This window comes from Biomphalaria glabrata, chromosome 5 (genome assembly GCF_947242115.1).
Source record: "Biomphalaria glabrata chromosome 5, xgBioGlab47.1, whole genome shotgun sequence".
In the NCBI taxonomy this organism is placed as follows: Eukaryota; Metazoa; Mollusca; class Gastropoda; family Planorbidae; genus Biomphalaria; species Biomphalaria glabrata.
In genome coordinates this window covers 18,728,626-18,746,152 of record NC_074715.1, presented here as the reverse complement: position 1 = coordinate 18,746,152, position 17,527 = coordinate 18,728,626, and the positions used below count along the sequence as shown (strand labels likewise).

The 17,527-nt window shown below is 36.7% G+C and overlaps 1 protein-coding gene across 1 annotated transcript; it reads right to left on the bottom strand.

Annotated features, from left to right (window-relative positions):
* Window positions 1–343: 343 nt before the first annotated feature.
* LOC106050184 (uncharacterized) lies at window positions 344–17,282 on the bottom strand. Its single transcript, XM_056028863.1, has 10 exons — window positions 17,104–17,282; window positions 16,000–16,131; window positions 13,482–13,646; window positions 13,156–13,383; window positions 12,082–12,294; window positions 10,305–10,517; window positions 9,503–9,637; window positions 8,219–8,350; window positions 3,590–3,805; window positions 344–1,950 (listed from the first exon to the last, which is right to left on the bottom strand). Exons 1-10 carry the CDS (start codon window positions 17,162–17,164, stop codon window positions 1,850–1,852), a joined length of 1,596 nt encoding a protein of 531 aa, XP_055884838.1. The 5' UTR covers window positions 17,165–17,282; the 3' UTR covers window positions 344–1,849.
* Window positions 17,283–17,527: the final 245 nt, after the last annotated feature.

Sequence of the window (17,527 nt, the reverse complement as noted above, 5' to 3'; positions counted from 1 at the left end):
TGCATTTTTTAGTATTTGTTAAATGTATCTTGCCAATAATGGCGTAAGTTGATAAAAGCACAAAGCTAGCATTTTTTTCAATATTCAGACTAGTGATTGGCATTGGAAGCAAGTGATTTCAGTTGAACATTTTTAGATGAACATTTTCTTTCTCACTCTCTTTCTATCTCCCTCTTCTCTCTCTCTCTTTCTCTCTCACTCTCTATTTAACTGAATCTCTGATAACTGTTAGCGAAGGAAGGGAAGAAGAAAATACACAAACTGATGATTTTTTGTTAATTTTTAAGCATTATAAAATATTTAAATGTAGAAAAAAATACTAAATCAACACCAATCAACACCATCTGGTTGTGAATCTTTTACTGTGAATATCATATTGCTGCTATTGCCTGCACTTTGACATTCTTTTTAACAGTTAATGTTAGTTAAGGATTCAACACAAAACAACTTTTTAAGCCACGACTAAAAGGTTACTACTTGATTAAATCGGTAAATGGTCTTTTGGAGGGTAGAACACGTAGCAATACAACTACTACAGGTAACAGCCTATAATACTGGTTAAGAGTTAAATGGTGACAATTTCTTTGGAATGGGAAATATTTTTTTCTGCAACTTTGAACAAAAAGTAAATTTATTTCTGTTTCCCTTCTCTGACAGTTCAGTTTCAATTCCGTCATGGTTCTGTTGCAGTTCATTCACCTTCACCTATCCTTTAGTACGTTGGAGCGTTGGGACAATGCACACGATTTCTCCATTCCTCTCTTTCTTTTGCCTTGGATAGAACCTCTATCAATAGAAGGCCCATCCATTTTTTTATGTTGTCTTAGCATCGCTTTCTGTTCTTCTTTCTCCTGGTAATGTTCCCTGAAGGAAGGTCTTTGCAAGCCCCGAAGACCTTGTAATATGGCCATAGAGTTTTAGTTTCCGTTTTTTTTTAAAGTCAGCAGGTCATCGTGGGGTCTAATGGCTGCAGTAACCCTGTCTCTCTAATCTCTTCGTTTGTGATGCGGTCTTTAAATGTGATACCTAGGATCCTTCTGTAGCATCTCAGTTCCTTTGCTAGGATCCTCCTTTCTAGCTCTGCAGTCAGCGTCCAAGACTCGCAAACTTGTAATAATATGGCTATGATCAGGTCTCTCTCGTTACCATTACAAAATCAAAACTTTTTCCGCTGACTCGACTTTTACGTAGCAGATGTTCTTTCAGTAATCGAAATTATTAACTCTTTCTCTCCTAACTGACGATACCAGCGTTGATTTCACCAGAATGTGGTAAATAATTAAGAATTAAGTCTTGAACTCTTGAAGGAAAGCAGGGGAAAAAATGATAAGATTTGAACACTGGAAAATTGTAACGATAGTTTAATGTCATGCTGCGTGGTCAGGCTGCAATGTGTTGTCCTAGAATACATAACGTAATAAGCTTGTATAACTACCCTTTCATCCATTACCAAGGTAGAGTAGACCCCACTTACAAATGTGTTAAAAATCGCTGAACAAGCGTGTACTATGTCCATAACTACAGTAACCAACCAAATATAACATCAGTATGTCTTTGTTTTAATTCATTTTTTAAAATTAATATTAGTTTGTAATTGGCAGCTGAAATTAATTTTAATTCATATTGTAATACAAAATATATAAATATAAGGAAGTTTTTCTATTCAACACACTCTGTAACGACATTATTTACCACAGTTTTGATTCATTGTTAAATACGTGCACACAATGACTAGTCAGCGAGTCATTCACTGCTAACGGGTATAGTTGAGGTCAGCAGTGAGTACGACAAATCTATACATATTACGACAAATCAAGGATTTCAAAATTGAGTATCGCAACAAGGCGATTCAATCTTCTGGTGTTACATTTGTATTCACATAGACATTGCTCTCGTTTCTCGTCTGCTGTGATGTGTTTGTGGAGTTATCTGATCTTGTTTTCTTTAGGTCTGTAATTAGAGAATTAATGGCTCATTACTAACCGCTTACATGTCATGAGGCAGATCTTAATGTTGAAAAAAAAATGTTAATTCCAGCCAAAAAGTTTTGTGTATGTAGGTCAGGAATTAACAAAAAAATAATCCTTATAAACAACTAACAAGTAACCCCCAGTATCACAGCTATTGTTTGTTACATAAGAATTAATAATGAGATTTGGATGGGCTTGAAATTCACAGAGATTTACGATCTGCTATAAGACAGTCTATTATTAATTTGTCAAGTAAGTTCCTCTGTGACACCTTGCTATGAACACACTGACTGTTAACGATGGTGTCATGTGACATACAATCCCCCCCCCCCTCACACTACTTTTCACTCAATGTCGAGGGTCTTAAAATCCCCAATCTCAAAATTAAAGACTTCAGCCAAAACCATTTGTTATAGAAGGCCTCAAAACTGACCTGCTACGTCACAACCTATAGTCAGTTTGAACCAATAACTAGATGCCACGCCATAGATCTGTACGATTTTGCTGGAATTGTAGAACTTAGTTTTAAAGAATTGTAGAACTCAGTTTGGAAAGAAATGTAGAACTCAGTTTTGCCAGAATTGTAGATCTCATTTTTTTTTTCGAAACAGTAACCTCATTTATGACTTCAGTTAGTCAATTATTAAAACGTTCAAATGTTTGACATGTTTTGTATGTTCCTTCAGACTTAAAGATAATCTACTTCTTAGTCCAAACCTCCCGCAGGACGACGGGCGATGGCAGCGGGCAGGGTATAAACTCGGAATCAACGATAGAACTGAACGACAGTCCAGTGCATACCGCACGGCCATTCAGACATTGGTAGACAAGATGTATTGAAGATACAAAATTTCCTTTCATTTGATACACACATTTGATGTACTATTTGTGTTTAGGACTAGAACATGTAGGCTACTATTAGTCTTTAGTCGGAATGGAAGGAAACTACGAAAGTATCATTTCCTCTGAACAGTACTCTAGTATTTAAAGACTTATAACTACTAAATTGTTTTAAATGATAGGGTTATTAATGAAATATTAGATTCAAAAGATTTGAAATTTAACTAAATACTCTTTTTTTTTTTTAACACGAAAGCTATGATAGTAAAAGGTTTACATTAGCAGTTCCTTGTAAGCTATTCATAGATACAGGAGCTACATTTGGCCATATGACAACTTTAATTTTGTTTTCAATAAGGTGCTTGAGAGTCAAAGTAAGTGACAGATGACTGCGTCAAGTTGGTAAAAACTTAAAATAGCTGCTTCATTATTTACATAAAGCTTATCTTGAAGACTTTGGAGAGCCCATTTGTTTCCATTCTATATTGGAGTAAATCTGACCTACTTCAATGATTTATTTTTCGAAGGCATCTCCATGACAGTTCCATCTCTAAACAAACAGAAATAAACGTAGCCCAACTTTTTGATTTTCAGAAAATCTTTTTAACAAGTTTCCTTTCTTACTTTAACTGATTTGATGTTTTGTTTCAATTTACTTTTTGTTTCAACCATTGTTTTTTTAGGGATATTTTCAAAACAAACTTTAAAACCTATTGCTTGAAAGTAAGATATTTCCAGGAACACTTTTTTTTTTCGTGTCAACAGCATCAATGTTTTACCTTGCTGGTGTACTGTCTCGTAGTTATAGTCCTCTGGAGTAGACAGATCTACATCATCATAACCTCTTGGTGGTCTGATCGTTGGTATGGGAGGAACTCGTTTTCTTTTCTTGCATACAACGACGATGATGATAAGAAGTATAATTAGAAACAGACAACAGCTTGCTCCTATACCGATGCCTATTCCAGTTGAAATACTGTCAGCGCTGGAGCTTCCTGTGGAGGAATAAAAATGGTAAAATATAAAAATGTTTTGGATTGAATGTGATCAATAGGAGAGTATTTTTATATAAAACATGTGAAGAATTGTGTATGTCAGTTGTGTGCTTTATGTCTGTCCGTCCTTCCATTAGTTTCATTTTAATCTAAAAAATATTTTAGAAAATTGGATTTTGTTTGCTAACAGCTGTTTTTTGCTGTTTAAAGCCTTAGGCTTTTTAAAAATAATAAAGTATCTAAACATTATATATATATATATATACATCGACACATCGACAACTTTTAAAAAATCAAGAATTGACTTTTTTTTGGGTTCATATTATGACTATGCCATCGCTTCCGTAGGTGAAAAAACAAGATAAAAAAGTGTCTTGTAATACAACTTTCGGCCCAATTTACTAATTCTAGTTTTAAACCAAAGAAACAAAACGCATAAGCGCAACATAACCCATTGGTTTATTTTAAGAATGTAAAAAAAGAAAAGGAAGTAAATTTTAGGTGCAACAAACACGTCTGATAACGTGAAATGTTTTAAAAACACTTTTAAAAAGCAGTTAATTTGGAACTCTGTCATTCAAGCGTAGGCTTGTGTGAAACGTACTGTTTTTTTGCGTGTGAATACGGCTGACCATTGAGGTACAATTACGAGTTTGTAAGTAACACAAACTTCTTATGTAACCTTATTATTCAAAGTTATAGTTTCATTTAAAATCATATCAGAATGTTGATGAATGTGATAGTAGCTGATCCATTTGTTGCCGACAAGATGAGACAGATAGAGAGAAGGAGATGATAACGGTTTGCAGTTCGGTCAAGGCCAATCGTTAAAGAAGGCCTAAACACTGATCTGCAACGTCACAACATATGGTCAGTTTTAACCAATAGCTCGTTGCCACGACGTCTGTTCACTTCAGGGAAAAGTAGCATGGACGAGAAAAAAGAGAGAGACTGAGAAAGAGATGAGAAAATAACATCAAAGAATGGATGAGACTATCATTGAAAGAGATGGGAAGATAAAGAGAAAGAGAGAATGTCATTGAAAGAGATGGGAAGATAAAGAGAAAGAGAGAATGTGATTGAAAGAGATGGGAAGATAAAGTGAAAGAGAGAATGTGATTGAAAGAGATGGGAAGATAAAGAGAAAGAGAGAATGTGATTGAAAGAGATGGGAAGATAAAGAGAAAGAGAGAATGTCATTGAAAGAGATAGGAAGATAAAGAGAAAGAGAGAATGTGATTGAAAGAGATGGGAAGATAAAGTGAAAGAGAGAATGTCATTGAAAGAGATGGGAAGATAAAGAGAAAGAGAGAATGTGATTGAAAGAGATGGGAAGATAAAGTGAAAGAGAGAATGTCATTGAAAGAGATGTGAAGATAAAGAGAAAGAGAGAATGTCATTGAAAGAGATGGGAAGATAAAGAGAAAGAGAGAATGTCATTGAAAGAGATGGGAAGATAAAGAGAAAGAGAGAATGTGATTTAAAGAGATGGGAAGATAAAGTGAAAGAGAGAATGTGATTGAAAGAGATGGGAAGATAAAGTGAAAGAGAGAATGTGATTGAAAGAGATGGGAAGATAAAGAGAAAGAGAGAATGTGATTGAAAGAGATGGGAAGATAAAGAGAAAGAGAGAATGTCATTGAAAGAGATAGGAAGATAAAGAGAAAGAGAGAATGTGATTGGAAGAGATGGGAAGATAAAGAGAAAGAGAGAATGTCATTGAAAGAGATGTGAAGATAAAGAGAAAGAGAGAATGTCATTGAAAGAGATGTGAAGATAAAGAGAAAGAGAGAATGTCATTGAAAGAGATGTGAAGATAAAGAGAAAGAGAGAATGTCATTGAAAGAGATGGGAAGATAAAGAGAAAGAGAGAATGTCATTGAAAGAGATGGGAAGATAAAGAGAAAGAGAGAATGTGATTGAAAGAGATGGGAAGATAAAGTGAAAGAGAGAATGTGATTGAAAGAGATGGGAAGATAAAGAGAAAGAGAGAATGTCATTGAAAGAGATGTGAACATAAAGAGAAAGAGAGAATGTCATTGAAAGAGATGTGAAGATAAAGAGAAAGAGAGAATGTCATTGAAAGAGATGGGAAGATAAAGAGAAAGAGAGAATGTGATTGAAAGAGATGGGAAGATAAAGAGAAAGAGACAATGTCATTGAAAGAGATTTGAAGATAAAGAGAAAGAGAGAATGTCATTGAAAGAGATGGGAAGATAAAGAGAAAGAGAGAATGTGATTGAAAGAGATGGGAAGATAACATTAAAGAATGGATGGGCCTGTCATTAAAAGAGATTTTAATCAAGGCAGAAGAATGAGAGGAATAGAGAAAAATAATAATAATAATAATAATAATAATAATAATAATAAAATGTATAAATTTTGTTCTGCCCATAAGCTACTAGCAGATGAACAACAAGGTTGCATTGAAGAGTCGATGGGCTGTAAAGTACAGCTAACTATAGATGGTATTATATTGCATCAAGCTAATAGAAGAAAGAGAAATTTACACATGTGTTACATCGACTACAAAAAAGCTTTCGATTCAGTTCCGCATGATTGGCTATTAAAAACCCTGGACATCCATAGAATCAACCCAAGAATAAAACAACTATTGAAAGTCTGTATGAATAATTGGAAGATAAACCTGCACCTTAATCGTGATACACTAGGTTCTGTGCACATAAGAAGAGGTATATACCAGGGTGACTCACTATCTCCACTCTGGTTCTGCCTAGCGTTTAATCCTCTATCTACATTACTCCAAGACTCTACAAACGGTTTTAGGGTTGACACTAAATGTACAAAATGTGTGTCCCACTTATTATACATGGATGATCTAAAGCTATATGCAGAAACCGAGCAAAAATTACACACCTTAATCAAAACGGTAAAATGCTTTAGTGACGATATCTGTATGTCTTTTGGCTTGGATAAGTGTGGCATCATAAGCATTAAAAAGGGCAAGGCAACGAACACCAACATTGAATTTGAAGGCATCGAGGAATTGAACTCCGCCTCTATTTATAAATATCTTGGAATAAACCAGAATGCCAAGATAAACCATAAGAAATTAAAAGAGGACTTTCTTGGCAAATAAAGGCAAAGAGTTAATAAAATCCTCAACACCAAACTGTCTGGCAGTAATCTCATCACTGCAATAAACAGCTGGGCCGTCCCTGTGCTCCTTTACACGTTCGGTGTGATCAAATGGACTGACACCGACCTACATGACATTGACAGACTCACTAGAAAATTACTAACCAAGTTTCGATGCCTACACCCCAAGTCCTCCACCATAAGGTTATACCTGCCCAGGAAGGATGGGGGTCGTGGATTGCAGAACATCTTCAAATTGTGTAAGATGCAAGTTTTAAAAATACGATCAAAACTGCTCGCCTCCAGCAACAAATTAGTTTCCTTCCTACGGAAATACGACTCCGATGCAACCCCTCTGAACCTACACAATGCTGATGTCAATATCGGTTTGGACGACGTAGGGCATGAGATTCGCCAATGGGAAGAAAAAACACTCCACGGAAAATTTCCGGCTTCATTACATGGGGACAACATCGACAAGGCTGCTTCCTTAACATGGCTCAAAGCAGGTCATCTCTACCCTGAAACAGAAGGCTTTGTTACAGCAATACAGGACAGAGTAATCAGGACAAAAAATTACGAGAAGCATGTCCTGAAACTCAATGTTGTCGACAAATGCCGAAAATGTGGAAATGTGGGCGAGTCGATTGAACACATTATGGCAGGATGTCCAGCCCTATCAGAATCAGCCTACCTAGGTCGCCATAACCAAGTTGCAAAGTTAATACACCAACACTTGGCTTTGACGTACAAATTGATCGGTAAGGACACTCCCCCTTATTATAAATACTCTCCGCAAGAGGTTCTCGAGTCTACTGATCATCTGCTGTACTGGGATAGGCCTATTCTGACCGACAAAACGGTAGATTTCAATCGCCCGGATCTGCTGTTCATCGATAAAAAAGAAAAAACCGCTACCATTATCGATATCGCCGTACCACTGTCTCATAATTTAAGAAAAACTGAGATAGAAAAACAAAGAAAATATGGGAACCTAGGCTTGGAGATTAAGCGTCTATGGAAATTGTCCAAAATAACAATATACCCCATTGTTATATCAACCGAGGGGATAATAACAACTGACCTCACAGACACCTTCAAGGCCCTTAACATTCCTAGGAACATCTTCGTTGCCTGTCAGAGGGCGGTACTGCTGCAGACCTGCCACATCACCAGAAAATTCCTCAGTGGAAACTGTTAAAGGGACTACGATGAATTTTGTTTCTCTTTAGCGAAACTCGACCCTGGCAGCGCCAGAGAATGACTACTCGTTCATTTCTAACATAATAATAATACACAAACGATACAATTTACCCTCAGAGTGATCATCTAAAGAGCTGCCGGGCGAGATCACACAACTTCCATTTTCAGGATGACAGTGATGATTTAAACAGGAACCACTACAGCTTTGGGAACAATTGATTCCATATCTTGTAACAGCACATGCTGGAATTAAGTCGTTAGAATTTAGATTAAAAATATCTACTGGTGACTTATTTAGTATTTTTTTAAATTTGTATTTTCCATTTAGCACTGGAAAGAAAAATTGAAAAATGTAGTTTTTTCGACTCGAAATAAATTATTAGAGTTTACAAAGCTTATGTCAACTCACTCTGTCTGTCTGTCTGTCTGTCTGGTAAAAGTGTGTACACCTTATTTCTCCAACACAATTATTTGTTGACAGAGACAAGACATGAATGAATTAAAAAAAATAACAATTCGACAATCTATTACTGGTAATTAATTATTTTCTTTATTAGCAACAAGGGAAACTAATACCTCAGTATTCACATATATGGCTAAATGTGTTATGTTTAGTCAACTTAAATTAAATGTTAACGCTATTTCTCCATCACGCATTCTCTGATCAATTTGATATAATAAACAATTATTTAAACAAAACATGAATAAATAAACAAAAATACTCAGCCAATTAATTATTGGTAATTAATTATTTTGATTTATATCGAATAAGGGAAATAGCTTGTACATTATTGGTGGATATAGTTTTAAGGACAGAGTTCTTTCTCTTTAGATAAGCTTTGTTGTTTTAAAAAAATAAATTATGTTGTGCTTGTTTTATTTTTGCTACAATGTTTATGTAAAACGAAATTAAAAAACTACAACTAAAATGGTGAGCTAATTAGACACATTCATAACAACTTGTGTCTGCATAGTTTTACTATCTTCATTCAACTGTATCCTATAACGAAAGAAGCGTGTTCAAATAAAATGCAAATTTAGTCAGCCAAACACACAACATTATTCGAATACGTATTGGGAACAGTTTTTTTTTTTAATGATACAACACAATGGTAACTATATAAATTTATTTATATTTTAGACTTGTTCCATTGACCTATCTTTTGCTGAATTGCAAAGAAAATCAGACTTATTGATCCGCAATATTTATTGTTGAGTTGAAGACTACAGAAGACTACAGGTTTAAATAAAATAAATGGGAAACCTATCATTCCAGAAAGTAGGCTATTGAGATTTCTGATTCCTACATGTTGAAGATTATTCTGTAAGTCTTAAATTTCACTTTGAGATGAACACTACAATGTTTTACCACATCAAGCTGGCGCCCCTACTTACCTCTAGTACAATCAGGTGGGTCACTAAATCCAACACAGATGACGTTGCAAGATCCATCTCCTCTGTCACAGAAGTTAGGGCATGAACTTGGACACTTGTTGGAACAGTTCAAACCCCAAGAGCCAGGTAGACATTCTGTGTATAAATATAAACAATCATTGAACAACATCAAAAAAATATTGAAGATTGAAAAAGTGACTCAATAAAAAAATGCATCCATCTTACTCTCTCTTTTTCTCTGTCTCTCGCTGTGTGTGTTTGAGTGAGAGAGAGAGAGAGAGAGAGAGAAACAGAAAGGAGGAAGAGAGAAAGAAAGGAGGAAGAGAGAGAGAAAGGAGGAAGAGAGAGAGAGAGGATACATTTTATCCTACTATTTTTTTTATTTTCAGCTGCACCCTCTCCAAGTGAGAATCGAACAGTGACTATCTATCTACATCTTAGGACACATCTAATACCTCATTGACTTAAATGTACTTGAGTATCTTTATTGGGTTATTTCCAAGGTCCCGAAGCGTCCACTTGTATAGCAAGTCTGTAGCGTATGTGTAGCATATACGTAGCTGACATGTAAAAAAGTGTGTAGCAAGTGTGTAGCAAGTTTGTAGCAAGTGTATAGCAAGTGTGTAGTTTGTTTGTAGCAACTGTTTAGCATGTGCTAATATTAACTAATGATTGATTGAGATCTTCAATAGCATGAGATAATGTGGTCGTACGTCTGCTTTAAACATTGACATTACGTGCTATACTACCAAAAACATATATATACAGTTGTTCAAATGTGACATTTATGTTTTAGTCATACCGCCATAAGCCTCCACTTCGCAAAGTGTAACGAACGGTGTGTCTGTCTCATTCTGGCAGATAGTAACAGATTTCACGGAAAGATGTTCTAGATTGTTCACTCTGTAGATGTAGAGGGAGTGGTCCAGAGAGTCCCGGTAAGAGAAGACGCTCTGACTGTGTTCATTCTCTGCTTCAAGTTGGAAATGTTTTAGGCGTTCTGGCTTGTCATCTCCTGAACAAAGACATGAGATCAATTATGTAACAGAGACTGCCAGAGAGATCAGTTATGTAACAGAGACTGCCAGAGAGATCAGTTATGTAACAGAGACTGCCAGAGAGATCAGTTATGTAACAGAGACTGCCAGAGAGATCAGTTATGTAACAGAGACTGCCAGAGAGATCAGTTATGTAACAGAGACTGCCAGAGAGATCAGTTATGTAACAGAGACTGTCAGAGAGATCAGTTATGTAACAGAGACTGCCAGAGAGATCAGTTATGTAACAGAGACTGCCAGAGAGATCAGTTATGTAACAGAGACTGCCAGAGAGATCAGTTATGTAACAGAGACTGCCAGAGAGATCAGTTATGTAACAGAGACTGCCAGAGAGATCAGTTATGTAACAGAGACTGCCAGAGAGATCAGTTATGTAACAGAGACTGTCAGAGAGATCAGTTATGTAACAGAGACTGCCAGAGAGATCAGTTATGTAACAGAGACTGCCAGAGAGATCAGTTATGTAACAGAGACTGCCAGAGAGATCAGTTATGTAACAGAGACTGTCAGAGAGATCAGTTATGTAACAGAGACTGCCAGAGAGATCAGTTATGTAACAGAGACTGTCAGAGAGATCAGTTATGTAACAGAGACTGCCAGAGAGATCAGTTATGTAACAGAGACTGCCAGAGAGATCAGTTATGTAACAGAGACTGCCAGAGAGATCAGTTATGTAACAGAGACTGTCAGAGAGATCAGTTATGTAACAGAGACTGCCAGAGAGATCAGTTATGTAACAGAGACTGTCAGAGAGATCAGTTATGTAACAGAGACTGCCAGAGAGATCAGTTATGTAACAGAGACTGCCAGAGAGATCAGTTATGTAACAGAGACTGTCAGAGAGATCAGAGCGTTATAAGAGACTACTTGGAAAAAAAATAAGTTTAATCAAAATGAGAAGAAACTTTAAATGAAACGAGATATAATTTTTTTTTAAGTTCTTTTTCAGCTAAAAAGGATTCATACAAAATTTCTATAAAATTTCAAAGTAAAATTTTAACTTTTTTTCAATCTGATGATTTACACAGTATTCTTAAACATCTTAAAGCTGTTTGACATTCTTTCAGGATCAAATTAAGATACTTTTTGTCATCAAACGTCATCCATTCATTACAACCATGACGATTTAGTTTAAAAAAAAACGAAAAAAAAAATCAGTTCCTATTTTAGGATCAAATAGTCAACTCAACATTCAAATGTATTTTTTTTCTCACTTAAGAATAAAGAGGAAAACAAATAGGCTTGTAGGAGAATCGAACCCACGACATTTGAGTGAATTACAAATATTAACTTTTGACTATCTTTTTCCATTCATGACGAGAGTGTAAACTGATAGAAGAATTTGAAAAAAAATTTACTTTGACCTTATAATTCAGGAGCAGTTAGCCTTGAAAGATTTCAAGTCAATACAAAAACCCAGGAAATAACACCTTCAAGGTGCAGCCCGATAATATGGTATGAATTAATCTTCTTATTTACAAATTTCAAGCTTAAGCATTATGGGATACAGTAACTTCTTACTTCTGTTGTAAATGATAAATTTATTTACAGCTCGAGGTCCGTCAAAAGTGACCGTCCAACAGGGTTCAGTGTCGTTAACAGCTGTGTGGCTACATCCCATCATTAAAGCATTGGTATTGAGGTCACCATCGACAGCTAATTGAGGCCCGTAACTGCTGTTAGAGAGATGTGTGGTCGTCTGGCTTGTCTCTTGCATCAACGCCACATTCCTGCCTACATAAGTTAGTTCCCAAATAGGAAAAAAATGAGACAAGATACTGCCATGTGACATTGAAATAAAAAAATAATAAGATGATGTCATAGTTACCCCATTCCCTGGGCGTCTGTGTAAATTGCAAACCTTAGTGTCAGAATTTTTGTTCTATCACTTTACTTTGTGATTGTATAAGTATTATTTTTTTATTAATGTATTGTCACAGTCAAAATAGTGAACTTATTGGACCCCATGCCAGTAAATGGTTTTAAGATTTTATAATATTTTCTTTAAAAGCAACACTTTGAGCGTCAAGATAAAAAAAAACAAACTTTAAAGTCTACTATAATAATTTGTTCCCATTAAGAGATTGCCCACTCCAAGTGTTCTACTTTATTCATTTAGTAAATAACGCTTATCAGATAGTTTCGAAATCATCTAATAAAATATCCATATAGATTACTTGATTAAACTTTACACAATGCTGTTGACGACAGGTATAATTGGATGCCCATCATGTTGCATATAATTTGTGGGCCGAATTGTATAGCAATGCCCTGGCAGATTTTGACACCCGGTCCGCCCCTGCTTCTTACCAAACCAAGTGTCATAGACCTTGGTCTAGCTATTTGACTCAGCATATTCCAACGTTCACAGTACGTTATATTATATTTTGTAGGCCTTTTGCGGCTTTGCGCTAGCATGCTGAGTAGGGCTTATATAAAGTTACCTTTACTTACCAAATATGTGATTTAGAAACACATTTTTTAATGAAAACATACACTTTTATTTGAAAAGATATTTTGTACTTCTAGATTTGACTTTATTATGAATTAAAATCACGTTTCGTTGGCCAGGATTTAAGACAATAAAAAGTGTACCGTTACAATGTAATTTAATGAGTAGACACTTATCTCCATTGACATGTAGAGAACATAGAAAATAAACAGCCTCTCCTTCCAATATCACTTGCTCGATTAAAACTTTCAGATCACAAAATATTTTCAAAGTGTTTTCATTAATTAATGCAAGTCGTTGACCAGAGCATGGTATCTCCTCGTAAGTTTCGCCAGTAGCAATGAACCAGATCTTGAAAGCAGTAAGCTTTGCTAAAACACAAAGAAAATCTCTGATTATGATAGAATATAAGAAATTGTGATACGACTGTTGAGTTTATTTGGTTGTTCAGAAAGAGACCTAAACTCACAAGCATTGTTAACTTCAATAGACATCCAAGTAAATAGAAACTCTTCATCCCAGAGCAGTGTCACTGATGAAATGGTCGTATCATTGTTACACGTATCACTTAGACCATCAGTTAACCAGGAAGTATATCTCTTTGGTTCCACTGTTGCATCAACTACACTGTTTCCTAGTCAAAGCAATGAGATCAGATTTTAGTTATCATCTTAATGTACACATTTTAAAATATGTGTATATAGTAATATGTCCTCGCTACGCTTTGCCGTCACTTTGTAATGTCCTCGCTAAGTTCTGTCCTCACTTTGTTATGTCCTCACTACGTTCTGTCCTCACTTTGTTATGTTCTCGCTAAGTTCTGTCCTCACTTTGTTATGTCCTCGCTAAGTTCTGTCCTCACTTTGTTACGTCCTCGCTACGTCCTGTCCTCACTTTGTTACTTCCTCGCTACGTTCTGTCCTCACTTTATTATGTCCTCACTACGTTCTGTCCTCACTTTATTATGTCCTCACTACGTTTTGTCCTCACTTTATTATGTCCTCGCTACGTTCTGTCCTCACTTTATTATGTCCTCGCTACGTTCTGTCCTCACTTTATTATGTCCTCACTACGTTTTGTCCTCACTTTATTATGTCCTCACTACGTTCTGTCCTCACTTTATTATGTCCTCACTACGTTTTGTCCTCACTTTATTATGTCCTCGCTACATTCTGTTTTCACTTTATTATGTCCTCACTACGTTCTGTCCTCAATTTGTTACGTCCTCGCTACGCTCTGTCCTCAATTTGTTACGTCCTCGCTACGTTCTGTCCTCACTTTGTTACGTCCTCGCTACGCTCTGTCCTCACTTTGTTACGTCCTCGCTACGTTCTGTCCTCACTTTATTATGTCCTCACTACGTTCTGTCCTCACTTTGTTACGTCCTCGCTACGTTCTGTCCTCACTTAGTTATGTCCTCACTACGTTCTGTCCTCACTTTATAATGTCCTCGCTACGTTCTGTCCTCACTTTATTATGTCCTCACTACGTTTTGTCCTCACTTTATTATGTCCTCGCTACATTCTGTTTTCACTTTGTTATGTCCTCACTACGTTCTGTCCTCACTTTGTTACGTCCTCGCTACGTTCTGTCCTCACTTTGTTATGTCCTCGCTACGTTCTGTCCTCACTTTATTATGTCCTCGCTACGTTCTGTCCTCACTTTATTATGTCCTCGCTACGTTCTGTCCTCACTTTATTATGTCCTTGCTACGTTCTGTCCTAACTTTGTTATGTCCTCGCTACGTTCTGTCCTCACTTTGTTACGTCCTCACTACGTTTTGTCCTCACTTTATTATGTCCTCGCTACATTCTGTCCTCACTTTGTTACTTCCTCGCTACGCTCTGTCCTCACTTTGTTACGTCCTCGCTACATTCTGTCCTCACTTTATTATGTCCTCGCTACGTTCTGTCCTCGCTACGTTCTGTCCTCACTTTATTATGTCCTCACTACGTTCTGTCCTCACTTTATTATGTCCTCGCTACATTCTGTTTTCACTTTATTATGTCCTCACTACGTTCTGTCCTCAATTTGTTACGTCCTCGCTACGCTCTGTCCTCAATTTGTTACGTCCTCGCTACGTTCTGTCCTCACTTTGTTACGTCCTCGCTACGCTCTGTCCTCACTTTGTTACGTCCTCGCTACGTTCTGTCCTCACTTTATTATGTCCTCACTAGGTTCTGTCCTCACTTTGTTACGTCCTCGCTACGTTCTGTCCTCACTTAGTTATGTCCTCACTACGTTCTGTCCTCACTTTATAATGTCCTCGCTACGTTCTGTCCTCACTTTATTATGTCCTCACTACGTTTTGTCCTCACTTTATTATGTCCTCGCTACATTCTGTTTTCACTTTGTTATGTCCTCGCTACATTCTGTTTTCACTTTGTTACGTCCTCGCTACGTTCTGTCCTCACTTTGTTATGTCCTCGCTACGTTCTGTCCTCACTTTATTATGTCCTCGCTACGTTCTGTCCTCACTTTATTATGTCCTCGCTACGTTCTGTCCTCACTTTATTATGTCCTTGCTACGTTCTGTCCTAACTTTGTTATGTCCTCGCTACGTTCTGTCCTCACTTTGTTACGTCCTCACTACGTTTTGTCCTCACTTTATTATGTCCTCGCTACATTCTGTCCTCACTTTGTTACTTCCTCGCTACGCTCTGTCCTCACTTTGTTACGTCCTCGCTACATTCTGTCCTCACTTTATTATGTCCTCGCTACGTTCTGTCCTCGCTACGTTCTGTCCTCACTTTATTATGTCCTCACTACGTTCTGTCCTCACTTTGTTATGTCCTCACTACGTTTTGTCCTCACTTTATTATGTCTTCGCTACATTCTGTCCTCACTTTGTTATGTCCTCGCTACGTTCTGTCCTCACTTTGTTCTGTCCTCGCTACGTTCTGTCCTTACTTTGTTATGTCCTCGCTAAGTTCTGTCCTCGTTAACTTTTACTTTCAAATTCTTGCAAGCGGAAAAAAAAAACTTACTGTATTGACACTTGAAACCGAACCAGCCCCTGGCACATGGTCCATTGACACAATCCCCGCTTGTATCACAACCGTTGGCGCAATGACATCTGTACAGGCATTCCTCTCCAAACATCCGGGTATCGTTACACGCTGGAGTTGAATGGAAAGAGAATTAGTACTTGAACCAATCTTTAGTATAGCGCGACTTGGTCTACTAGAGTGAGCTCAGAATGTCCTGGTCCAGTCTCTTTTGTACCCTCGTGTGTGTGTGTGTGTTGGGGGGGGGGGTAGATGGTTATCTGGGAGGTTTCCTTATGGCTCTCAACATACAACATACGTCAAATTCCTTAAAATTCTTTTCTACAACGGGATTTGAACAATGTTTATGCTACTCGACCATACAACCCACATAACATTGATGTTTCCTGACTTAGTCTGCAATGTCAATTTTGTTCTAATTAATCTATACGCTTTCTCTTCCATATTGGAAACAGGCAATAAAGCCTTACTTTATTTTTACTAATTAATTCATTAGGTACTAGTTTAATATGAAACAACAGGTCCTATCAAACCAATTAGGAAGTAGCACATTACCAAATAACACAGTATCGACTTAACACGTTATTACCTAACACATTATGGACTAGCACATTATAAACTAACACATCATACATTCCCCATATTTATCAATCTCTCAATGTTGATATATCTCTCAATGTTGATATATCTCTCAATGTTGATATATCCCTCAATGTTGATATCTCTCTCAATGTTTGCTTATCCCTTAAAAGTTATATTTTTAATACGTCCATTACTGTGAATATATCCTTAGTTTGTATATAGCTCTCATTGTTAAAACATTCATCAATGTGATTCATCGCTCCTTGGTTTTATATATAACTTAATGTGGATCTATTCTTTATTGTTCATCATGTCCTCAATGTTTATATATCACTTTATGTTATAGCCTATATCTCTCATATATTAATTATGCTATTGTTATGGGTCATTCCATTTTTTCACATTTTTAAACTTTTGCAGCAATCTCCAATCGTAAGCAATCAAGGAATTCGAATTACAAAGAAAAGAGGCAATCATTATGGCAACTATCGCAGAGCTTACCTTGTGTTAAACTTGCCAGGTAAATTGTCAATAAATATTCCAAAAGCATTTTTAGTGCCATATTGCACTGATTCCCACAGAAAAACAATGAGGCCAACTATTATTATGTATGAGTGTAACTCTAGTTTTGTGTACGGTACTTTGCAGTGCACAGTGTCGACATATGTCTATGTATTTAGTGCAGGAGTCTTGAGAACTGTTGAAACCAGTCGACTGGAACGATGGGTAAATATTATACACTATGTGATTGATAACGTGTGCAGGTATAAACTGATTAACGGGCCTTTTTTTTTTCTTTACGTTGTAAGTTGCCTCTGCGTTTACGTCTGCTCTCTGTCCTTTGAAACTGTTACCAGAACTGTCAATGAACCAAGGGAGACTACTACATGGTCAATAACGTGTGTAGTTGTGTTGGTGTGTAAAT

Bases quoted from the DNA above. Each gene is read 5' to 3' on its own strand.
- LOC106050184 (XM_056028863.1), bottom strand. From the start codon at position 17,164: ATGGCACTAAAAATGCTTTTGGAATATTTATTGACAATTTACCTGGCA. The intron at 12,295-13,155 runs GTACACTTTTTA...TAACTTATGTAG, and splicing joins CATTAAATTACATTGTAACG to GCAGGAATGTGGCGTTGATG. The intron at 3,806-8,218 runs GTAAATTGTATC...ATTCCTCCACAG, and splicing joins TTTAGATGATCACTCTGAGG to GAAGCTCCAGCGCTGACAGT.